Source organism: Musa acuminata, chromosome BXJ3-5 (assembly GCF_036884655.1).
Source record: "Musa acuminata AAA Group cultivar baxijiao chromosome BXJ3-5, Cavendish_Baxijiao_AAA, whole genome shotgun sequence".
In the NCBI taxonomy this organism is placed as follows: domain Eukaryota; kingdom Viridiplantae; phylum Streptophyta; class Magnoliopsida; order Zingiberales; family Musaceae; genus Musa; species Musa acuminata.
In genome coordinates, this window is record NC_088353.1 from 32,150,001 (window position 1) to 32,177,056 (window position 27,056).

General features: G+C 33.9%; 1 protein-coding gene across 3 annotated transcripts in view; it reads left to right on the forward strand.

The window, feature by feature from the left end:
• The window catches only part of LOC135638630 (probable transmembrane GTPase FZO-like, chloroplastic), a 41,912-nt gene that overhangs the window by 10,550 nt on the left and 4,306 nt on the right, over positions 1 to 27,056 (forward strand). For 2 of the 3 annotated variants that reach the window (XM_065151832.1, XM_065151833.1), the window contains exons 2-9: positions 854 to 1,407; positions 1,520 to 1,588; positions 2,012 to 2,209; positions 4,029 to 4,160; positions 15,446 to 15,532; positions 15,683 to 16,123; positions 16,274 to 16,441; positions 20,928 to 21,158. In XM_065151832.1, coding sequence (XP_065007904.1) covers positions 854 to 1,407; positions 1,520 to 1,588; positions 2,012 to 2,209; positions 4,029 to 4,160; positions 15,446 to 15,532; positions 15,683 to 16,123; positions 16,274 to 16,441; positions 20,928 to 21,158 — 1,880 coding nt within the window. The remainder of the gene's footprint in view (positions 1 to 853; positions 1,408 to 1,519; positions 1,589 to 2,011; positions 2,210 to 4,028; positions 4,161 to 15,445; positions 15,533 to 15,682; positions 16,124 to 16,273; positions 16,442 to 20,927; positions 21,159 to 27,056) is intronic. The other variant, XM_065151834.1, reaches the window with a different exon arrangement.

Below are 27,056 nucleotides of genomic sequence, written 5' to 3' on the forward strand. Positions count from 1 at the left end.
TTCAGATAGTCTAGTTACATGTACCAAAGATATGTTGGTGCTATTAGATTTAAAAAGACATATAACTACCACCATCATTTTAAATGAAGTCTAATTACATTTATAAAATACAAAAAAAAAAATACTTAGAGACACATACAAAAGAACGCTTACAAAAACTTCTTATCATTTAATATACTCACAAACTTGATGTACTGGATCATGGATGGTGTAATCATGACCTAACCTATTGACTCCACATATCAGGTTCATTCAAAAGCCACACCTGATGAGGAACTTTTGGGGGAGGAATTTTAGATGCCAAACATAGTTTCGACTTTCGTGTATGACAGTGGCAAATGTTTCTATATTTTGCTATTATTGCTTTTCATCCAACTCAGCCCCACATGTAAGCCATCTGAGTGAAAGGTGCTTCTAGTTATTGCATGATTTTTTTTCTTTACTTATTTTACAAAAAGAAGCCTCATTGTTTTGCAAACTCAAAGAAAGAGCACTCTTTAGAAATAATTAATGGTCGGATTAGACAATATCACATGAATTGAGAAGATAACTTCAAACCCCAATGTGCCTTGTTTTTAATGTATTTTATCTTTATTATTTTGCAAATCTATGTACTGTTAGTTTATCTATATGGACCATACCTACCTTGTCGCTGTCTATGTTCTATTACTGCTTACCTTTTCCTTTTAACCATTGTATAAATGATACTGTATCTTTCACATTTTGAGAATCTTAAATGCTTCCTATGTATTTTTATTCACTTTTTGTTGCTTGCAAATTTAGATAGAAATTATTAAATAACTTTTAGTTCTTTGACATTTTGTATTTTAGCGTAGTTTCTTTTTTGATACAGCTATTCCTGCTCTTGTTGCAAGGAATATGATGATGAAATCAAGATCTGATTCAGTATATCTCCCTCTAGTAGCAAGGACAGTGCAAGATACAGCCTCTGCTCTAACTGCATCTAGTTCTGAGGGTGCTGACTTTCTTATAATGAGTATCAAGACAGTCAAATCTGTTGCAGGACAAGAAAGCTCCATTGCTCAGTTTATCAAGGTTCCAGTTTTCTTCACCACAAGTGACTCACATGGTAATCAATTACCTTCAAAAATGGCATCAAAGTTGCTCCAATATGGTGCTGGTGGGATGGTTATGTCCTTGAATGACCTGATGTCCTTTGATGATGGTATTCTGAAGATGTTTGCTATGGCATATATGGCTAATGGCATCCTGCAAGATGCATTTCCAAATTCAGGAACCAAGTCTGATGATTCTAGAGTTGTAAATAATGGACAAAAGGGGATCAGTGGGTTTACAAGGTTGGATGATCGTGAAATACAATTGATAGAAAGAGAAAGACTATTGATAGATGAAGCAGTTTCTATTATCCAGAAAGCGACACCAATGGTGATCTTCTATTGTTAAACATTTGGTAGTTGAAAAATGCTTTGAATAAGAATTCATTTCTTTGATTAGTTGTCATATGCATGACATCAGCTATATATACGTTTGCTGGTAGATGAAGGATGTTTCGCTTCTTGTGGATGCTGCAGCTCGCCTTTGTGAGCCATTTTTGCTGGTTATTGTGGTGAGTTAAAACTAAAATTTTTGAAAAAACTATCATCATATAATTGTTCTGAAGAAATTTAAGTTATTGATTGATACATGATGACAAGTTATATACAGTCCTTATGCATACTTTTAGCTCTGCAATCGTGATGTTTTCTCTTTCATAAACTGTTGGAACATCTTGTAATATTCCACTTGCTTCTGATTTTGTGATTGCCTTTTCATGTCCACTTTAATCAATATTTCTTTTTCTTATTTCTATTAACCTCGAGAACTTTGGTTGCTAAATTTACTGTGGATTATTATAAATCTGGTGATGTGGTAATTTAATATAAACTTTTCAAAAGGATATTTTGTTGGATGCTTCTGTCATATAATAATTTTCTGTTCCATGTTAAAATTCTCCTGTTCTCATGATAATTTTTCAACATTTCATTCTTAGGGTGAATTTAATTCTGGGAAATCTACTGTTATAAATGCTCTTCTTGGAAAAAGGTATCTTGAGGAAGGAGTAGTTCCCACTACAAATGAGATCACTCTACTTTTGTATTCTGATATGGACTCTGACAATCACAAACGTTGTGAAAGAAATCCTGATGGACAATTCATTTGCTACTTATCGTCACCAATACTCAAGGATGTCAGTATTCCTGAACTTCATTTTAAATTTTTGTTCAGATTAACAGTTCCTGCAATGTCTGATTGTCATATGTTATAGTTATCTGACTTAGTTAATTCTACTTATTAATAGAAGAGGTGAGGTCTATTGGCAGGACATTATATATGTTTTATAAATAAATAGATTTAGCACTTAAATGTATACTCAAAGTTTCATTTTTATGTGGACATTTTATTTACTTTGAGCTGCTGAAGGGTGGAGTCAACTGTAACTTGATGAAGCTGTTTGGAGTCCCAATGTGATCACATAGTCTTCTGTTTTCCTTTCAATATTACTGTACATTTATTGTTTATCCTGTTTAGAGCACTTTTCTAAAGCTGGGCAACATGTAATTTGAAATGCTAGGCTTCTCATTTCTGCTAACATCATTAGGTGTCACGAAATGCAAAAGAAAGTCCTCTAGAACATTTGCTTCTACTGACATTATTAGGCATCACCAAAGAAAAATGAATTCCTCTTAAGAAGATTTAAATGTTAGTTTTATTAGGTTTAGTCCATTTCAGTTCTGCACTTCATTACTTTGTTATATTGCTTAATTATATATTCTTTACGCATCTAAAAGAAAACACACCAACAGAGACTAGTTTTATTAGGTTTTTGTGTCTCAGTTCTGTACTTCATTCTTTATACACCAACAGAGATACACACAGATAATTAATCAGAAGTAGGTTCTTTCTTTCATAGAATTTTGAGAAAAGGAAGCTTGAACAATCCAATATTGTAGTCAACAACGACCATGGAAACATTTTTCTCGACATTGGATCTCTCTTTTCTTGAGGAACAATAGGTTGTTCTTAACACTTTTTTGAATAGAATTTTCATGAAATGAGTGCCTAAGATTATTCATACCTCAAAATGTGGTGCATATTCTATTCTAACAACCTACTAATTGTCCAAGTATCATGGCCTCAAAAATTTTAATAAGCTATTATTTCAAGGTGCCCATGAGAAATGGTGTTTTTTTTCCTTTTATCTTTTTAACTATTTTTACACCAAAATACAATCTGAATAAATTTTTTAATAATCCTTTTATTCTCTTTGTTCTCATTCTTTGTTTATTAATATGGTTTGTAAATTTTGATTCTGAGCTGTTAGCAAGACTAATGGCTGAAAATATGAATATGCTAATAAAGATCCTAGTTAAGCAAAACATAAGAAATTATGTAGTATCTGATGTTGCTTCATATAATAATATATTACTACATAAAGTGATTTTGAAAGTTTGCTTATCAGATTGGCCTTAAGATTCAAATTGATGTCCAACTATCCTGAACTCCAGTATTTTCGTTGTCAGATGTTTACCAACATCTGTCATAATTAACTCAGATGGGCTGATCCTGGTTCATCCTGTTTACCTATCTGTCCAAGCTAATTCAACACGTTTATCTTTTAGATTCATCATTTGTGACACTTATGCTATATACCATCACTCATTTGTTGACTGTCGTGTATGTTACATATGCTTATTTTAAATCTTAAGACACTTTTGCTTGATTAACTTGTACAATGTAAAGTCATGATTATAATTTGTTACTGTGAATGTGTAAATTTTTCCATTTGAGTATAATTAATTGATTTTTTCTAATTTGTAGCTAGAAATTTAAGCTATCACGTATCTTAAAGATTTACCTTAGTGATATTGTCTACATATTGCAATTTGCAGAGCAGCCATGTTAGAAATTGTCAATTTCTTCTGTTATGCATGAATTTTCAGATTCTGTTAGGCCTATGGCAATATGTTATTTCTTGCAATACTTGTAGTCACTAACCTGTAAAACAGATGAACCTTGTGGATACACCTGGAACAAATGTGATTCTTCAAAGGCAACAACGCCTCACTGAAGAGTTTGTGCCACGTGCTGACTTGATTCTCTTTGTGATATCAGCAGACAGGCCCCTGACCGAAAGTGAGGTAACTTTGTTCTTTGTGTTTGGGCTACTTTATACTACATGTATGGTTTTGTGATTGTGAACTCGACTTTAATAGACACTTTCACATAATGTCAATGAATTACTGGACCATAGGATGTATGTGACAATTTTGGAAATATAATAAAGGTTCTGTTGGGAATATGGAATAATGTAGTTGGGCTGGAATTAATTTGTGACTTGATCCATGAACCAGTAATGTATATAAGTCGCAAATAATTCTGGTACCTTGTTGAAGACAGTAAAGCAATATGATGTCGGACGAGTAGCCGTGGATTTTTTTTGGTTATAGAGGAATAGAAAGAGAGAAGAGAAAGATAATAGGAAAATAAAGATTCGCTCTGTCTCAGTGAGAACACACCCAAGATAAAGACATTGCACCTCAATACGTCTCGCACTTGGACAATGGAACCATACCATTAGAAACGTAATAGATTTGAGTCTTTCTAGCTCAATGAAAACACTTCCAGTATAAAGGCCTCGCACCTCCACACGTCTCGCACATGGATGATGGAACCATATCATCGAAAATACAACTATGGCCTCACATCACTCGCACATAATGTGGGAGCAAAACTCAATTTACTGATCCATTTTTGATGATTTCCATTACAATGCCCTATCTCTTGTTGTAGATCTGAATAACAAGAATAAAAAAGAAAATACAAAGATAAGAAGAGTTACAATTGTATTAAATCAAATATATGATATGTTTTTTCCTTTAAAGAAGGAAATATTTCTGACTTGATGTGAAAAGTAATCTTCCACTCTTGATATTTTTAATTGATAGACTTCCATCTTTGTAAATGAATCTTTAAAATCTTCGATCAAAATTTATTATCTTCAATCAAGATCAAATCTGATTTCTTTAATTTTTCTACAATTACTTTCTTTTTTTACTTAACATTTAGTGTTGAGTAGATGTTGTCATGTGACAACTTGTTATATATGCGAAATATCCCTAAACTAATTAAATTTATTTAAATAAGAGATAAATAAAATTGATTCCATATCATATGCCTCCATTGCATAAAAACTCACATTGATTTCATGTAATTGAAATCAAGGATTGAAATATCGTACCGTACCGCAATTTCGACATTCCCTCAGTACAGTACGATACGGTATACCGAGCGGTATATATATATATATATATAAAGTAAAAAAAAAATTCGATGACATCGCTTCTCTTCTCCCCACGCAAGGCGATGTCACCTCGGCGAATTTTTTTAATATATATATATATATATAAAGTAAAAAAAAAATCGTAGACGTCGCTTCTCTTCTCCCCACGCAAGGCTATGTCGCCTCGTCGAATTATATATATATATATATATATATATATATATATATATATATATTGCTCGGTAGTGAGCAATCTGTGTACTGGTCTGCTGACGGACCGGTACGTACCGCTCGGTACAGGTGGTATTATTCGAAATTGTAATCCTTGATTGAAATATGGATTAATCTTGATGATAGAATATCTTGGCTAAATAAAAAACTCATTAAATTTGTTCTAGGACAACGGCCAATAAGAATTGTTTTAATAATATAGAAATGAATAGAGAGAAAGAAAAATAATAATTGAAAGACAACAAAAATAATTGCTCTCGGCTCAAGGAGAATATTACCAGGATAAAGACCTTGCAACTCCATATGTCTCGCACGTGGACGATGAAATCATTCCATTAGAAAAATAATTGTTGCCTTGCACCACACGGTGAAGAACTCAACTTACTGATGCATGCTCTTATTTATTGATAATTATCAAATCTAATATGATGTAGGACGAGTAGCATCTATTTTTTTAGATAAAGGAATGGAAAAAAAGAAATAGATGATAATTGAAAGATAATAAAAAGAAATATATCTCAAGGATCAAACTCCTAAGATGAAGGCTTCACACCTTCACAGATCTCACACGTGGGTGGTTGAATCATGTCATTAGAAAAATAAATGTGGCTTCCTATGCAAGGTTCGCAATTTCGTACCGTACCGGAGTTTCGACATTAGCTCCATACGGTACGATACTGTATACCGAGTGGTATATAGAACGGTATACCGTTCGGTATATATATATATATAAGTTTTTATATATATTTATATATAAAATATTTATATATAAATATTCGTCGGAAAAGGCGACGTCGTCGAAAAAGGCGATGCGATGTCGCCTTTTATATAAATAAATAAATAAATAAATAAATAAATAAATAAATATATATATATATATATATATATATATATATATATATATATATATATATATATATATATATATATATATATATATATATATATATATATATATAATTTCGTCCGGTAATGGGCGGTCCGTGTACCGGTCAGCTGACGGATCGGTACGTACCGCCCGTACCGGATAGTATTATTCGAAATTGCATACCTTGCTCCTAAGGTCCTTCCACTCATATATACATATTGTGGAAAAGAATACAATTTATTGATCCATTCTCCGATGATCTTCATTATAATGTTCTAGTTTTTTTATAGTCCAATTACAAGAAAAACATATGTAAATAAGGAAAAAATACAATTACATCAAGTCAATAAATCATTTGTTTTTTTTGTTCGAAGATGATAACATCCTGAATTTGACTTGAAAATAATTTTCTTTTGATGATAGTTTTCCATTAATGTAGCGATAGATTTTCATAAAATCTTCAATTATGATTTCTTTCATGATTTCCACATTTGCTTCCTTTTTCTTCTCATTGAGTAATCTAGGAAACTAGATTAGATTTATTCTCGATGTTGCTATATGACAACATATAACCTATGCAAAATAACCCTAAACTAATCAAATGTATTCAAATAAATGACAATTAATTGGTCTCGTATTATAGGCTTCTGCTGTGTACAAACTCACCTCGAGTTCATGAAATATAGATTGGTCTTAATGATAGAACATCTTGGCTAAACCAAAAGATCTGATATGGTGATATACCAAATCTGATGTAGGATGAGTATCAATATTTTTTTTGGATGGAGAAATGAAAATGGAGAAATAGATAATAATTGAAAGACAATGGAAACAAAATTAGATAACTACCATATTGGACTCGCTCTTGCTCAAGGAGCTAACTTGTTGAATAAAGGCCTCGCACCTCGGATGACAGAATTATACCATCGGAAAAACAAATGTGGCCTCGCACCGCTCATACATATATGTAGGAAAAGGAAACAATTTACTCGGATGATCTTTATTACAATATTCTATTTTTTTATAGTTCCAATTACAAGAAAAAAAGAAAAATATAGAAATAGGAAGAAAATACAATTACATCAAGTCAAATAAATCATTTGTTATTTTCTTGTTCGAAGAAGGTAACATGCAGCATTTGATTTGAAAATAATGTTCTTCTTTTGATGATAGTTTTATGTAGCGATAAATACAATATCTTCAAATAGGATTTGTAATCTTCAATCACAATCATGATTTCTTAAATAATTTTCACATTTGCTTCTTTTTGTGCTCATTGAGTGATCTAGGAATTAGATCAGATTTATTCTAGATGTTGCTATATGACAACTTATGACTTACGAAAAAAATCCAAAACTAATCAAATTTATTCAAATTAGTGACAAAATAAATTGGTCCCTCATTACTCATCTAGAGTTCAAGAATTATAAATTGGCTTTGATTACAGAATATCTTGATAAGCTCTGATACTAAATCAAATATTATAGGAGTAAGTAGCAACATTTTTTGGATAGAGAACAAAAAGAGAGAGGAATAAATGATACTTAAAAGACAATAGAATAAAATTGGATGACTACCAAACTCGCTCTCGCTCAGGGAGCAAACTCTTAGTATGAAAATCTCACACGTTTGCATTTCATGCATGTGGAAAAGAACGTGGGAAAAGAATAATAATTTACATATTTATTCTATGACGATCTTCATTACACAATGTTCTAATCTCTTTTATAGGCCCAACTATAAGAAAAAAATATATTAATAAAAAACAATTACATCAAGTCAAATATATCATTTGTTTTTGCTTCTTCAAAGAAAACATTCTGAATCTAACCTGAAAATAATCTTCTTTTTTTCAATGATAGTTTTGTATCTTTGTAGCAATATGTTGAATCAGGATTTATAATCTTCAATTATAATCGATTTCTTCCATGATTTCCACATTTGTGTTTTTTTTAGCTTCTAATATATGAAATTAGATTCGAATTATTCTATATGTTGCGTTATGGGAACTTATGACATATGCATAAGAATCCTAAATTAATTAAATTTATTCAAATATTTAACAAAATAAATTGGTACCGCATCATATGACAAACCAATATGTATAATGACATGCCTCTAGGGAGATCTACATCTTGGTTGGTACATGCTTCCAGGGAGATCTGCATCTTGGTTGGTATGCAGCTTTAGGTGAATATATGCATTGTTTGGTCAAACAACCACTAAGATGTCAAAAGAAATCTTACAATACTGAGCTTGAAGAATGAAGCTAAAATACTTAAAAAAGGGTGATAATGCCCCATATGAAGTGGGTGCCTTTGAATTATGACACAAAACTAATTTAGTTTATCTCTTATTTAAATAAATTTGATTATGTTAGGAATATTTTGCATATCTATAAGTTATCACATGTCAAAATCTACTCAACGAAAAGAAAAAAGAAGCAATTATAGAAAAATTAGAAGAAATAAGATTCGATCTTGTTTAAAGATGGCAAATCTTAACTAAAGATTTTAAAGATTTATCTTTACAAAAATATAACTCTATTAGTTAAGAATATCATTGGGGAAGATTATTTTTTAAATCAAATTAGAAATATCATCGAAATCATATCGTATATTTGATTTTTTATGGAAAAATTATTGTTATTTGTCTTACATCAAATTTGGGATCAAATCTTTTGGTTTAGCCAAGGTATCCCAACATTAAGGCCGATCTATATTTCAATTATACGAACTCGGGTCCAATTCCTATGCAGTGAAAGCGAATGATGCAAAACCAATATAGTTTATCTCATGATTTGATGTATCGCTCAAAATGGTATGGTATGAGTGGTATGTATTGGTCCGATAGTTGATCGAAATATGAACTGCCATATACCGGGCGGTGTAGTAGTTCGGGGGTGTATTGAGTGATACACCCTTTATACAGGGTGAAACGAAATAGTCAAAATTTGATCATTATCGACTTGTACCTACCAATAACGGTCATATTTCGATCGAAAGCAATCAAGGGCCCAGATTGAATTAGTTCCAACGATCAATTTGATCGTTGGATCCATTTGAATGCCTATTTATTCCCTTCCCTCCCCCCTCTTTCACCCTATTTCAATCTCACATCTTCTAATATTTCTCACTCAATTACTCTCTTTCTCATAAATTCCCACTCTTGTTCAATATTAATGGAAGAACCATTTAAAACGTGTTGTAAAGCTACTCTTCAAAGTCCAAAAAAGATAAATATACTATCCCTTCCTTATTTTGGATTTTTAATTAAAATAGAGCTAAATTTACATTTAGTTCTAATTAAAATACCCTAATTTAGGTTATTTTAATTTTCAGATATTTGGAGATTTTTTAGGCATTTTTTGAACGGTTGGCACTTTCTGACATATCATGTGTTGGTATGCCCCGGTACATACTAGTACATACCGCACCGGCCAAAGATTGGCGCGGTTGATTGACAGGAAATTATAGTCCTTGTTTTATCTCTTATTTAAATAAATTTGATTAGTTTAGGTATATTCATATGTGTAATAAGTTGTTTTATATCGACATCTACTCAACAAAGAGAACAAGGAAGCTATTACAGAAAAATGAAAGAAATCATTTTCGATCTTATTGAACATACAAATCTTGACTAAAAATTTTAAAAATTCATCTCTACAAAGATGAAAGGATATCAATAAAAAAATTATCAAGGAGGAAAGACTATTTTCAAATCAAATAAGAAATATTACCTTCTTAAAAGGAAATATCATATCACATATCTGATTTGATACAATTATAATTTTTATATTTATATATTTATTTATGTACTTAAGATTATAAAAAGGCTAGAACATTGTAATGGATCATCAGAATATGGATATAGGAAATTGAGTTTTGTCCCATATAATGGGTGAGTGGAATGAGACCATAGTTGTATTTCCGATGGTATATTCAATTGTCCACATGCGATGGAGGTGTGAGACTTTTGTCGTGGAAGTTCAGTCCTTGAGCTAGAGTGAGTCTAGTAGTTATTAAAGTTTCTTTTCATATTATTTTTCAGTTATTACTTTTTTTCCCTCTCGTTCTATTACTCTATTATAAAAAAAATCCATTGTGACGCATCCTACATCATCAGTATATGTATAGACCGGTCTTACCATTGATCAACATCTTCACCCATTCAACCATATTCTTCTATTTTACTATTTTGCTAACATTTAAAATCGTGTCATAACTATTCAATTTAGCTTCTATCGCCTTCCAATTCCCTCAACATCTTCACCCATTCAACCATATTCTTCTATTTTACTATTTTGCTAACATTTAAAATCATGTCATAACTATTCAATTTAGCTTCTATCGCCTTCCAATTCCCTCATAAAGTTCATTTTGTACCATTCGATGTTCGAATTTTTAGGTTCATACTTCATATTAAAACTTTAAAAGAACTTAATTGAAGTAATTAAAAATGCACACGAGAAAAACAGATGAGGATAGTGTTCTTTATGGGGATAAAAGCTTTGAGCCCCTTCTTGCGAGAATGGTTATCAACTTATGATATTGTATTGAGTAAAGCACATTATATTTTGTTATATATTCATTGATGGCGAGCATTATTAAGAGACAAGGCCATTGTTGCCATCAGTCTAATCAGGTACTTTGATGGTTGACCTTTGAAACATCAGTATCCCATGTGATTGAACAGCCACGATCTAAAAGCTTTCATTTGGTTTACACAAGTTTGTAAGTGGATAGAGTTCTAATTTAATATGTAATTGAAGATATAAGGATAAAAATAATAATTAAAGATGACCTAAATGGTCATGTAAACTAGATCCTGAGCAATTTTAAGATGATTATGCTGGATTCTATACTAGATTTACTTAAAGGACATAAACTTTGACTATTTGACTTCTGGTTTTTCTGCCTTCCAGCTATGGAGCTTGTTTCCTTTTCACATTGCAGATGCTAGATATATCCCAAATGCAAAGAAAATCATTTTCCTTCTACTCCAACTTAAGCTTCTTGATCTGAATTTTTTGAAACACAAAACTAAAATTCTGATGATAAAAAATTGAATGCACAGTTGGAAACAAAGTGCAGGCTGTACAAAGCAAGGTTTACAGTCTCAATGTGAAACTCATCCCGTTCCCTAGTATGGTAATAGTATGGTGGGTTGTACTCTGTGTCAGTATGCCCTGTGCCAGCCAGTAAGTTTGGCCAGAGGGAGGTGGTGGAGGAATCGGAACCAGAGGTAGAACTGAAAGAGGAGGATAAGTGAATACCAAATGGGATGAAAGTAATTGCGATGTATGATGGTGACAATGGTGAAGATAGAGGTCTTGATGGCTAAGGCTGCAAGGCAGAGGGTAGAGACAGTGAAATGGGAGGAAAATAGGAAAAAAGCAGGATGATAATAAAAGGTTATTATCACTTATCAGTAACTGTTGACAGCTGTCAATAGTTATTTTCAGCCAAAACTTTTAAAAAGGTAGAAAGCTTATTAAACTTGTTTCTTTCAATCGGACTGAACAAAATTGCCTAGTCCACTTGTCGGTTCCCTGTCGAACTAGTAAATACCAGGCGATATGCTGGTATTTAAAAACTTGGTATGAAGTATATAGTTGAAAATCTACTGAAAATTTAATAGTCCAATATTACATGCTTGATCCAGTATTTTTAGAAAATAGAGCATAAAAATTTAATGAATTAAGCATAGATTTTTTGTATGGAAAGGATACTTTTTTACATTGCAAGACATACACCAAATTGGTGATCTCCTTCTGGAATCACTGGGTAGTTAATCTGGCAATACTCTCTTATTTAAATATGCAAAATGATATTACTGCAAATAATTCTATGCAAACTATGGAGTCCATAGTACGGACTAAATGATGACTTGTTTGTGACATGTTAATTAAATATGAGAAAAGTACTAATTTAAGTCTAGTTATCACTTATTCCCTTCTCTTCCTCTTATTTCTCTCTGTTTTTTCCTCTAAATAGTTGGCTAGTATTTTGCTTCTAGATGACTCCTTTGCACAAACAATCAAACATAAATGTAGTCTGAGTAGACCAATTAAAAAATGAAACATGACTTGGTGACACACCCTTTATCATTAAGTGTTGCCATGCAATTTGACCCTTAAATTATTGAATTATCACTACTTGGTAACATGATCTTCTATTTATAAAACATCTAGGTTAGGCGTTAACATTTCCTTGGACTCTTTTATGCATATTAACCAAGGTATGTAATATCGTACCATACTGGTGTTTCGAGGTTGGCTCGGTATGGTACGGTACCGTGTACCGAGCGGTACGCCAGGGCGTACTGAGCGGTACACCTAATTTAGGTGTAAAATCCTCTGAAAATACTTGAAAATAAAAAAAAAAGTTAGGATAGGGTTTTTAAGTTAGAAATAAATATAGTAATAGCATAAATTTAGCAAAATCAATGTAAATTAGGTAAGAATAGTATCACATATCTTTTTTGAGCTTTGAAAAATATCTTGTACATGGTTCGTATTTCAGTCTATTACGAATTATCCTTATGTAAACATACCTCTTGATTAGAAAGTTCTTCCTCTTAATCTTTCCAAATTAGCCTTGATTCAATTCACAAATCATTGTTTTGTAGAGTTTAGGAGAGCACAAATGTGAGAAAAAAAGAGTTTGAGATAGTTTAAGAGAGTATGAAAATGTAATGGAGTGAAATAGGGGAGAAAAAGAGGTTTAAATACTATGAGAAAGGGCTCCAACGGTCAATTTGACCGTTGGAGTACTGTATCACTGTTACCGAGCGGTTTTAAATATGTCTTCCTCTTACTGTAGCAATGTAGCACTGCTACAGTGTAGTACTGAAGCACTGTAGCATGTTCCGTCTGGTAGCGGGCGGTCCGCGTATCGGTATGCCGTCGGACTGGTATATACTGCCAATACCGGGCGGTACCATTCGAAATTGCATACCATGATATTAACTCTCATTTCATTGATGTGCCGACATCTCTTTTAAGGTTCTTCTCATGCATGTTGACATTTAGCTAGATGAATTATCAACTATAGTTCACAAGATTGGTATTAGGATGAGGCTTAGCTAGAATCTACACTACCATACCAGAAAAATTGGTCAGAACAGAACCAATCAAGACATAACTGTCATTTATATAATTTGCTACTAAAAAGTGGATAAAATGCATTAATGAATAACTTCTATGTGCTTATTAGAACATAAATATTAATCATATAGTACAAAGATATTATTGCAATAAATGACTATTGTGTATAACCATATGGCATATAAACAAGCTTGAAACTTATTAACCTGCTTCTTTCAAGAACAATGGTCACTCCAATGCTCGTCTAATCACCTTGGCTTAAAGTTTGAAAGAGTACATCATGGATTTGGAATAAATTTGTGCTGATATCATTTTCTATAAGAGGTAAAGGCTGCTCTCTGACTGCTATATTCTCTCCCTAATTTATTTCTTTTTTATCTTATGTGATATTGGATGACGAGCAATGTAATAGTTATGGTACATAACAAATCTTCTTTATTTCATAACCATAGATGATTTCTTGTCTTTATCTGCATCATGGCTTCTTGTTTTCTCCTCCTCCTCCCTGCTCTTTCCCACTTCGTTTTCCTTCTCTGAGGCTGGGAAGTCGGCTACTATTGACCACAATTTATCAATTCCAGATGAGTTTGATTTGGCCTCATTGATTTCAAACTGATTTCTGACTTATGGTTGAGGAATCGGTAAAAGAAAAAGAACATCTTAGACGACATCAAAATATACCAGGCATATCAAACTGGAATCGATCGATGGCACAAATTACTTTATCAGCATCTCCTTTGTGGTTATCATGCCCAATGACACAGCTAGTTGATGTGCCAACTTGAAGTATGGATATGTCTTCTTAGATCTATGCCACTTGCCAGTCATATTGCACAAAAGTCTGTTTCAACAGATTTAATAACAAGATATAGTGATTTTAATCTTAATCCTCATTCATGTACTTTAGACTGTTCATCTCAAATTAAGTTTGAAAGTCATCCTTGATTGTTTGAACCAAGGATTTTAATTTTGAATAATACTGCCCACTATCGGGCAGTACCGTTGATTGGGGCTGTTTTCGCCCCATTACCACTCTAAATCGGTCGGTGACGGTTGATTTCGACTGTCGCCGCCCGCTACCGAGTGGTATTAGCTGAGGGAGAAGAAATAAGAGGGAGAACCTGGAGATCCGGCGCCGCTCTCCCATCTCATTTGAGGCAACAAGGCCTCGACGACGTTGCGGGGAGAAGAAATCGAGCATCGTCGAGGCGACGTTTTTTCTCCCCACGTAGGCAGAAGAAACGAGGCGACGTCGCCTCTTCCTTCTCCCCACGCGAGTAGAAAACTGAGGTGATGTCACCTTTTTTTTTTTACTTATATATATATATATATATATATATATAGCGGTGCCTCAAAATTTATCGCTCGGTATACTCATACTGTACCGTACCAAGCTGAGCTCGATACTCCGGTATGGTACGAAATTATAAACCATGGTCTGAACCCTTAGGATAAGTTATATTCGATATAGAAACTTATCGAATTGGGTTTGGTTTGTTCTTTTTCTTTTCTTTCTTTTCCATGCCATGGATTTTATCGATCAGGAAAAATAAAATAATAATTATTATATTATGTCAATTTTTTTTAATCTAGTACACGCAAAAATTTGTATAGGGAATATAGCCACAATGTTGGAATCTATTTATTTACTGAGAGGTTATACTTGAGAATCTGTCAATAGCTATGTAGGGTGCTTCCTGGATAACTTCTATGTTGTGATGACCTTGTTCTCCATATATTATTAGTAATAACATATCTTTATTTTGTAGTGTTGTTTACATGAATGCTCAAATGCATTTCAGCTGGTTATTTTGCTTACATTTTCTTGCTTTAGCTGGATAATATTTATTTTTTTGCATTTCAAGCAGTGGAATGAAGTATATCTGCTGTTATTTTTGTATTAAGGTATCTGACAGTTCATCTTTCCAATTTTCAGGTCACCTTTCTCCTGTATGTCCAACAGTGGAAGAAAAAAGTCATATTTGTTTTAAACAAATTAGATCTTTATCGAACAGCCAGTGAGGTTTAATTTATTAAAGCCTCTACTGTTCAAGTTATTAATAATTTTATAATATATATATATATATATTGTCATTATTATTATTGTTTTGTTCATCTCCTATTCAGATTTGTCCATTCAACTAATTCTCTGTTAATTGCTGATTGGATGTAGCTTGAGGAAGCTACCAGTTTTGTTAAAGAGAATGCTCGTAAGCTGCTTAATGCCGAAAACATCATGTTATTTCCTGTGTCTGCACGGTCTGCATTGGAAGCCAAGCTGTCTTCTTCAATTTACAGTGTGGGAGATTATGAAGAAGTTTTATCCAATGATCATCGTTGGATAAGCAGTAGATTTTATGCACTTGAGAAGTTCTTACTTAGTCTTCTAGATGGAACAACAGAAACTGGAATGGAGAGAGTAAAGCTGAAACTTGAAACGCCACTTGCAATTGCTGACCGGTTACTATCGTCTTGCCAAAGAATTGTGAAGCAAGAGTATGAAAATGCCATTGAAGACTTGACATCAATTAATGGAGTTATCGGCAGTGTAAAAGACTATGCTGTGAGAATTGAAAGTGAGAGTGTTTCATGGAGAACGAATATTATGTCTCTGGTATGTGTGATAGTAGACACATTAGTCAGAACACTAAGAATTGTCACCATAAATGATAGTTTTAAATTCCTAGATTATGGTTTCTTCAATACTTGATTTATCTAGCAGTTCTTTTCAACTCTTAATGAACTAATACTTCTAATAGTCCAGATTGCAACAGCAAAAGCCAGAGCAGTCAACCTGATAGATTCCATTCTTCGATTATCAAATATTGACCTTCTTCCTACATATGCCTTGAGAGGAGAAAAAGCAGGTTCCACAATTGCCACTTCAGCTGTCCAAAATGATATAATCAGCCCAGCCCTTGTGGATGCACAAGTATATTTTTTTAATCCTCATCTCTGTTTTGTACAGTTGTTTTCTACTAATTTAACTTAAATTTAAGTTTCTAATGCAATTTATTTATCTGTTCTTAACAAGAAATATGATCTTATATATCTATCAACAACAGTAATGGCCCTTGTTTGGATGGAATCTACTGACTATATATACTTACATAAATATGAATTTTATAATATTATTCTTTACAACAATAACAACAACAAAGCCATAAGTCCTAACTAAATACTTTACACTAAAGACCAATGTTCCTAAATTCCAACGTTGCAGTATTGATGGTTTCAACTTCAACTGTCCTTGTCTAAATTCTTTTGGTGAATTGATTTATACATTGATAAAAATAAATTCCAATGTACATTTTATTAGAAAATTTTATTGTTGTAGCAAAATTTTGAGCTGACTGTTACTGAAAACAGCTTACGTTTGTGAAGACAAACACATTGGGATTCCTCATAACTAGTCAAAAGCATTGGATGTGAGGCACTGATGGAATGTTCTTTGGGTTGATAGCAATGATATATGCTGTAATAATTGTTACATACTCAAATGTGGTGCTGGAACTTGTTATATCATAAAGGATTACTCATGGATTATGGAATATGATGAAAATAGTTCTTGTTGGTATATCATACTGTGATAAACTACTTCATGCTTGGAAACTGAGAATGCCAGAGGTCAAGGTCCTCTGTCTCATGTGATGCTCAGGATGATAATTCATTTCTGTAGCTAGCTAGCATTTTTGGCAGTGATAATTTCATCAAGGAAAGCAAGAAAGTAGGAACCGCCAAAGGGAACCTTAGGATACAAATTAAGTTTGGTAAATGGTATAACATGACAAGGTTTAATATACCATTTGTACTTGTTGATTTGGACTGGTGTTTATTGGTCCATCAGCTAATCTTGGGTGAAGACTAAGCGATATGCGTGGTTTTAGTATGTTCTCCACCATCACTTCTCTTCTTCGTGCCTGTATACAGACACATGGTAGACCCTATTGTATTAGTATGGAACTGGTCTGCCCAAAGACTGATATCAGTACTGAATTAAAATTTAGAACCTTGTAACATGGTCTTGACAAAGGTTCATTATAGATTTTAAGCCCAACATGGCTTCAAAAAAGGAGTGAACCTACTGCATGAGGCTCCTGCTAATGTAAGGTCTAGGGAGGGTCAGTGCACACAACCTTATTAGAAAAATTTATGTAATGCATCTTGATATAATAATTTACAAAAGTCAGCCATTGGATTCTAGGACATGTTAAACAGTGAAATGCCAAGTAAATTTGCATTTCCTAGAACTGAGACATGTAAGACTTGCCATATTGCCATAAGACTTGTAACCATATATGAATTCTTCTGCACTAAGGAGAATCAATGTATATGAGTACCAAGGGTGAGCAAGCTGAACTAATAGATAAAAAGCCTATCGAAACAGAGGGGTGTCAGGAATTTGCCCGACAGGTTCTTCAATGAGACTAAAGTCGGTTCTTATTGTGAAGGGACGAGATGAAGAAATTAAACTAAAATTCTAGAGAGAGAAGTCTGTTCCATTACTTTGCGAGGAAGTCTCTTTCAAAGCATTGGAACCCCATATGGATCAACCATGAGGAAGATTTCTGATTTCCCGTATGCACACTATTGAGGTGATGTGGCATAAGAGTTGGCCAAATTATAATGGAGTTTGTTGAGTACTTCGTGGTTTGGGAGTCCACACATAAGCTTTCCGTTGGGGGTTGGTTTATTTTCTCATATCATCAAGTATGGTTATCATTTTCTAATTGCTGTCACAACTACTAGAAGCTCTCCCTTAGAAGTTGATTGTTTGTGATCTCCCATGCAAAGCTTGACTAAAATATACTATCGGGTGATCTTATAGGACTCTGTGTATTCTCGTCTTGGATGTGTCCATCTGGATCTTAAAGGTCTTGTCAAACTGGAACTATCAATGCTAGCATAGATGCCATAGTCTGCTTCTGCACTTTCAATGCTTTAGTGGCAGTGGCAGTCCACATGTAATCATCCATTTTAAGATGATATAAAAATTAATTGACTGAAATCATGCCAAAAAGCATTTTCTCTCACCAGGAACAACTAGTGATGGTGAAATATCTCCTGTTGCAAAGGGGCTGCAAAAATGGTCTTCCCCACCTCTGTTGTCCATGTATCTATTGGAAAGAAAAACAAATATGTCCCACAAAAGAAGAGTCTAGTATTTATTTTTCTTTAGTCCTCACAACGTAGACATATTCATGAGTCAAGCCAAAAGGCATGACTATGAATTCACAGTAGCCATTATGTGTAAATAATTATAAATGGCCATCTTTTCCAAAGGATGTTCTTAAGTCCTAGTCAAACTTAGACTGCAGCAGCCCAAACTTTTGTTCACTTTTGAGTCCTAACTTGATCCGAACTTAAATCAGGTCAATTTCAACTCACACCAGGAGGGACAGCTAAGAGGATAAGGTCTTGAGAAGTTTGTGACTTGTCAGAGGTATGGAAGAGAACTAAAGGCATGGACAAGTTTGGACAGCAAACTAATTGACACCTCACCCTTTTTTAATTTGATTGGGACTCAAGAAAGGATCGGTCATAAGACTGAATAATCTTAGATGGAGTAGAATTAGTGCTGTACCTCTTTAAACAGATGAACTATGTAATCTTTAAGGGATACAATTGAAGTATTACTATCAATAAAATCCCCTTTACCTCTCTACCTCTCTCTTTTCTGTTCTTTTTCTTTTTCTTCTTAATATCTTTTTCTCACTTTTCTCAAGGATACTGTCTCTCAAAGTAACCAGACATTTGATAGGTGACAAATATAAGATACTTACCATAAAGTTCTAAATTTTATGTCCGGTACCAATAATGTTCATTAAGTAGGCTGATATGGTCCTAGTACCGACCTATACCTTGTCAATAGAGGTCAGTGTGAACCGGTATGAGCTGGATTGATCAATTTCTGACAGACCAGTTCGGGAGCCCATTAAAAGTAATAAAAATGGTCTGCTGGACCAGTTCTGGACATAATAAAAGTAATAATTCTATTTTATAAAATAACTTTAGCTCAACAATGTATTAAAATATATTTTATGCGAGGACCACCTAAGACTATAGGCTTGGTAAGAGTCTCCCAATGTAATATGCAGGCCTCTTTTCTTGCCATTTTCTTACCTGATAGGAATGTTCTAATCAACAACTCAAGCCTATTTAGAAAACTTATCATAACCCGGTTTGATGAAACAACAACTTGTTAACTTCATTGAGCCTAATACACTCAAAATGCTTAAACTAAAATTATCAGTAGTACACCCATCAGACTTTAATCTTAGTCTTAATCTTAGCACACTTCGTCTTAGCCCACTTTCGGTGTAGGACTAAATCAAGGTGTTACAATTTCTCCCACTTAAGGGCTTGACAATCTCATCAAGGCCCAACATAACTTAAATCAAAGCCTAACATGGTGTGGTGTTACAATTTTCCCACTTAAGGTTTAATGTCCTCGTTAAGACCTAGGATAACTCAAATCAAAGCCTAACATGGTGTTTTTGTGGCATAGCCCAGTGGTGGCTCAATGCTGTGATGTATCTCGTCTATGGATAGTCATTTCCTATTTGAGTCCCTCATCATGGCTCAATATTAGATCAGCTCTAATACCAATAGTTATGACCCAATTTGATGAGATAATTGACTTATCAACTTCATTGATCCTGAATCACTAGGCTGAAGTTAATATTAGTATACCTATCAGACCTTAATCTTATTCTTAGCCCACTTCCGATATGAAACTAAACTGGAGTGTTACAAAACTTTTACTAAAATCCAACAAGAAGAGATGTATGAATTGACATAGAAATAAACTGAATATACTAGTGTTAACCTTCCAGCAAAAAAGAAATTGCAGACATTCCAAGTTGCTGTTCTGTTAAGCATTCTAGTAAGCAAACCTAGAAATTTATTTGCCTTTAAACTTCTGAGAGAGGCTGGGATCCCCAAGTAATGCCAAATATCCATACAAATTCTGAAACTTAGTTTAGCAGCAAAATGCATGTGTAAACTGAGACGTATTAGGACTGAATCTGATAAAAAAGATTAGTGAGCTAACTGCTACTCAGCTGGTCTCTACATCAGCCTGGATAACAGACTAATGTGCTTATGTTTCCCAAGCAACCTGTATAGAGTGAAGGATCTCTATCTAAAACCCCTCTGAAAGTTGGATCATGCTGAAGGAGAGCCAATGTATAATCATAACTTGTTCCATTATACCAGTAACTTGTTTCAAAATAAAGCCTATAGCTAACAGAATAACTTATAGATAATCTCATTCAATCAATCACAAGCCGTTCCAGTATTCATTCTAAATAAGTACATCTTAAGCATGTTGTATTTGTGCCATATCACCTCATTTTCTTTAATCAAGATCTCTTTGAACATCGTTGTCATTTATTTTTGTGATGGTGATATTTCAGAGACTTCTTGTTGACTACTCAATGTGGTTAGAATCTAGAAATTCTGATGAAGCAAATCTCTATATGGAATGCTTTGAAAAACGGTGGCCTGCTTCAGTTGATTATGAACGTAAGGTGTATTTGGAAACATGTGCTAGTCTCGATACCTCAGAGGACTTTAGCATGAAGGTGTTAGAGAATTTCAGTTCTGCTGCAGCTGCAAGACTTTTTGAGCAGGAGATTCGTGAAGTGGTAAGTTGAATGTAAGGCTGAAGTTCTTCTCATGTTTGGTTAGTACGTCAATCCATATATGAACAGTTGCTGGACATCATATTTTTAATGAGTTCTTTTATTTTACCATGATGAGTTTCGTAAATTACATACATATGAATACTAAACTTGGTGTATGCTTGTTACTAGTCTACCTTACATTTGAAATTAATGTATATGTTAATTAATAATTTTTTTCCATACAAAGTCTTAAATAATATTACAAATATCTATACCAGAATGTTCTTAGACCAATTTTAACTATAATGTTATTGCAAAAATTTGGTACATCAACATGCAAAATTAAAAAATGATTATTGCGTGTATCAACCAGTATAGTTGGATTTAAGATAATATGCTACAAGACAAATAATTTTGTTATTAAGAATATTTTAAATATTAAAAAAATATGAATTAAATTATATTGAATATGAATTTATTTGCATTATGGATATCTTAGTCCATATGAACTTCATTCCTGTGATCGAGGATCTGTAAGTATTGCTTGGCCTTAAAATCATCTTTGAATACTTTCTTGACCTCCTCTATTACTATAATTAGCATATGTTAAAGATTGGGCATTCGGAGACGCTTGTCTATATCGACTTTACGGAGGACAACATAAAATGATTCTACTCCTATTATGATTTCTTTCATGGTATCTCAAAATCTAAAAGAAAGATTAGTCTTTTCCATCTTTTTTCCTATCGCTCGATCTCGAATACCTGGAATTAGACCATTCCTGTAAGGTGACCATTGCCTTAAGGCCCTGCCTCTTTTGTTGTATTGACCTTAAGGCAATGAAATTTGTAGCAAATCGAAAGACTCCAAGTTTGAGTATCTCACCATTTATATACTTTTGCATTAAAGAGTGGACCTAATGATGATTATATATAAACTTTGTGATCGATTGTGCTCGAGCTACACTCTTGTTGACTGATGGTAGCTCACTAATATCCTTCAGCATTAGATCCATATAATGAGTTGCACATGGAGTCCAAAACAATATTTTTCTTTTTTCCATCAATTGTAAATTAGTCTTCTTGAAATTAGCTCTATTGTCGATGACTATCTGGCCAATGTACTATGGTCCGATATCCTCTAATATGATGTCAATTAGGTTTTCAATATAGTTTGCATTTTGAATCTTCTTGGAATCATTTACTGACTTATGAAAAACCACCCTTTTGTTGCAATAAAAAAAAAAATAATGATACTCATTCTTGTTGGCCCTATCCAATTATTACACATCAGTGTTATCTCATATTCGTCCCACTTCCTCTTGAAGGATTTGATTCAATCCTTCAATTCTGTCATCTCCTTATCTAAATATACATCGTGAACTCCTTCGGTGTTAGAGGTTAGATCCTCGTGCCAGACTTTTGAATAGAGGAGATCATGCTCTGATAATATGGACCTTAGGCTGTATTTGTTGGAATCTTATAGAAATTGAACCATTTTGTAATTGCCTTCCTAATATCATGTTTCTTTTCTTTTGTATATACATTGTTAATTTGTGTCTGCTTTGTTATTTGTGGAGGATAAGCTTACGGATCAATATCAATAATATCTAGTGCTGACCTCCTATTAAATCCTCTTATAAATCCACAAAATCCTATGGATGTTGAACCATTTTGCAATTGCCTTCCTAATATCCCGTTTCTTTTCTTTTGTATATGCATCATCAATCCATGTATGCTTTGTTATTTGTGGAGGATAGGCTTGCAGATTAATATCAATAATATCTGATACTGACCTCCTGCCAAGTCCTCTCATAAAACCATGTATTCCACCCTACTTCATGCTACCAATTCAGCTTAATTGAGGGGCAGTTGGTTGTCTCACGCTGGTTGACCTCTAGATTCCTTATGGCACAAGCCCACTACCATCGCCATGCTCCCATTATGAGTCAGGTCGTCGATGCCTCATTGCTTTCTGTATATGTACTAATGCTCTAATGATGCACGACTACCAGCTTTGAGATCTGGGTCAATTTCAATATCACGACTCTCATATTCGTCATAAATGAACTCCTGTGTAGCCCCATCGTATTCTTCCTCAACTCTTGCCTTCTTTTTCATTGTATCTTCCCTTGCTTGTTATAACTTGTCTTCAAATGATTTATCGACCTCTATCGGAACCTTCTTGCATGTTGCAACATTAGGATACTTACCGGCCAAATGCATCTTTACCTTGGTTATTTCTCCACCCTTGTCGATGTAATCACAATAAATGCATTGCCGATAATAATGGTTCTCGTCTATCTTTCGGGCATGATCCTAAACGTTATCATGTGCCTCGGTGATTTAAATGGGCGCTTGGGCACTCGCCTAGGCTCTCAGGCAAGGTGAGGCGAGGCCCGAGCGCCTCAACAATGAACCAGGCAGCGTGCTTCAATGAGGTACCATTTGGGTGCTCGCCCGAACCTAGGCGTTGGGTGCCTCGAGCGAGTGCCTGGTTCAAAATAGTTGAACCAAACCAAATTTTTAAGTCTCGTTCGACACCCAGTGATCCCCTTTCTTACTTGCAAAAGTCACCCCCGCATGCATGGGTGACCTCGAGCGATCAACCTTAGAAAGCGCTCCTGCCTCTGTTGCTAGCAGTTCCTTTTACCATCGAGGGAGAGGACCGTAGCTACCTCCGCGATTGACATACACTTCGGAAGCTTCCTCCGTCCACGATGTCGTCGTCCATAGCTCTCGTCGATGCCGTCGATGCCACTACTGTTGTCCGCAGCTTCCGCCGCTATTCGCAACTTCCTCCGTTGCCGTGACTATCATTCGCAGCTTCCTCTGCTGCTATTGTTGTCGTCCGTAGCTTCCTCCATCACCACTGCCTTATCCTTCCCCACTGTCAACCATCGATGATACTTTTCTCTTGTTTTTTCTGCCCTCTACTACTGTTAACGATTTTTTTCCCCTCTTAACTATTGTTAACTGTAATTGTTAAATCTCTAATCTTTATTGTTTTGAAATTATATATTAGGTTTTAGAATTAATAACAAGTGTACAAAGCAGTTTAATTCTAATATTGGTCTTCATAAACATGTTTAGCATATTTTTATTTAGTTATATATTATTTTAATTATAATATTCTAGAGCATCTCGCTTTGCTCAGGCAGACGCCTAAGCTAGTGCCTAGCACCTCAAGCTTTGTGGGACTTTGGCACCCAGGACTTTTCAAATAACTAATATGTTTGTTCCTTTGGTGCCATATTTCTACCAAGGTTGAACCAAATAATAAGGTGCGATTATACGTACTGAACCTTATTTTGTCATTATAAACATGTCACTCAGCCTATTCAGCATTAAATACGTAGAATTAACTCAATACCATTAAATTTTTCATTAAATGCACTAATTAAGCAACAAAAAAACTTAAATAAACCCTAATTAGCTCTGTTTTACCACTATAAATATATCAAACACCCTAAGAAGCATTAAATGCATGTATTTGATTCTAAATTATGATGAAATCATCATTAAATATGCTAATCACACCATTAACATAGTTAATTACCCACTAATTATTCTTCTATCATCATTATAAATATGCCAAACACTGACATTTAACTGACCCAATATGGGTTCGATATCGTCGTAATTAAATACACTAATCACAGTACTAACATAGTTAATTAATTCGTAATTAGTCTTTTTTTACCGCTATAAACATCTCAAACACCCTAATAGATATTAAAGGCATTGAATTGACGTAATAATGATTAAATTTTGATTAAATCATCATTAAAATCACTAATCATAGTATTAAAAATCTTAATTAAAACCTAATTACACCTATTATACCACCACAAACATATAAATCACCATGAAATACAAAGATTTGACCCATTAAGTGTCTAATTTCGAAAAAATCAGCATTAAACACACTAATCACAATATTAAAGGCCTTAATTAGTCTTTAATTAACATTATTCTACCATCAAAAATATATTAAACAACATATTAGACATTAAGTCATTGAGCATATAGAATATAATCATCTCATAAATCAATAAAAATCTAAAACGAGAACACATATCTCTTGGTTAGAGTGTTCTTTTTCTTAATCCTCCCAAATTTGATCTAATCCATAAATCATAATTTTGTTGAGTTTAGGAGAATGAATATGTGAGAATGAGAGAGAGATATAAGTGAAAAAGAGTTTAAGAGAGTTGAAGAGATTGAGAGAGTAAAATGGACTAAAAGAGAAGTGCGGAAAGGGTTTAAAAACCCTTTCCAATGGTTCAAACAGTTACTTAGACCATTTGAAACAGGGCAATCTCAACACTTGGCTGGTAACAGTTGAAATCTGATCATTACCGACTTGTACTGATCGGTAATGATCGGATTTCGATTGTTACCTACCGATACAAACCCCGTGCCGGGCGATAAGGGGTCATGTAATGGTATCGCCCATTATAGGGTGGTCTACGTACCGGTCACTTGTCGGACCGATACGTACCTCCCGTACCAGGCAGTATACTTTGATATAGCAAACCTTGCTTTTAGGTACTGTGTTTCTCACAATTTACCTTTAACTTGTTTCCTAAGATGATGAGTTCGATAGATCCTAGCAAAATTTTCTCATTATATATGAATTTAATTTGATTGTGATAGGATCTTACTTTATCCAAACTTATTTATGGAATTTAATTGGCGGTTTTAAACTTCTAGTATATTTTGGAATTTATAAGAACATGATTGCAAATAAATACTTATCTAACAGGGCATAGAAACTAAAATTTGATGTTCAAGATGGTTTATCAAAAAGAGTGATATGTGACATTCACATTTTTGTCTTCCGCAAAAAGGTTACTTTTTACTGGCTTCTTTGTTTTTCCTTGTTTCTCTATGACATTTAACAGAAGGGAAGCCCAAAAGAGCACCTAACATTGTAGGTTTTAGGGATTTCATGTAAAAATAGTCTACTTACCAAATATATAGGAAGCTATATTACTAGTTTACTAGCGAAATTTTGGTTTTAGGGTTGTTCACATTTTTTGACATCAATATATTCTATATTTTTTAGATTGGTGATTTTCAAAGGATATGTACCTTTCCCCTTAGCTGGATGCAAGCAAGAACGGTATATTAACTTTAGCTGGATTAGGATTTGGAACATAGCAGTCCAGCTTTATCATTATATGGAAAGCCCTATTTCAATCTAACTCTGCTGGGAGGACTCAAGGAGAAAAACCAAGGGCATAAAGAAAGAAAAGGAGGCATCCATATGATGAAACCGTAGTTCTTTTCTAGCAAAATTAATACAACTTTGTCATTATCTTCAACTGCTATCAGAGGGTCCCTAGAGTCCCAAACAAGGTTCAAGTAGGGCAAAAAAGCCCTGGTAAATAGAGTGTTCGATTGGTTAGTTATATACCAATTCAGAACGTATCTATGTCATTTTTGGAGGACAGTTTGTAGGGCGAAGGGATTAGCTGTTCTTCCCACAACATGAGTATGTATGCTCTAGTTTATTCCCATACGCATTGCTTAGAGAGCACATAAGAAGAGGATCAGAGGTTATTGAATAAATATGCTTTGAAGGAAAATTGAAAGAAAAATATCCTGCTTTGATGTCATATATTAATATTTCTTGTAAATTTCAGTTTGTAATATATGACTAAATTCTAGCCGAGGGCTATAATTATGGTTCTCAATCAATGGACTCCTCAATGAGAAAGGCATGGAAGGTATAGAAGTCTATATAGAACTGTTTAGCTTGGAATCTAGATCAGGTTATACCATTAAATTCTTTGCTTTTTGGCCATAGTACACTAGTATGCCGTAACACTTGTCGTCATCAAAATTCTAGATTACAATGACTGGTCATCAACATAAAAAGTCCAAGTGCGTTGAAACATTTTTTGAGGTGTCT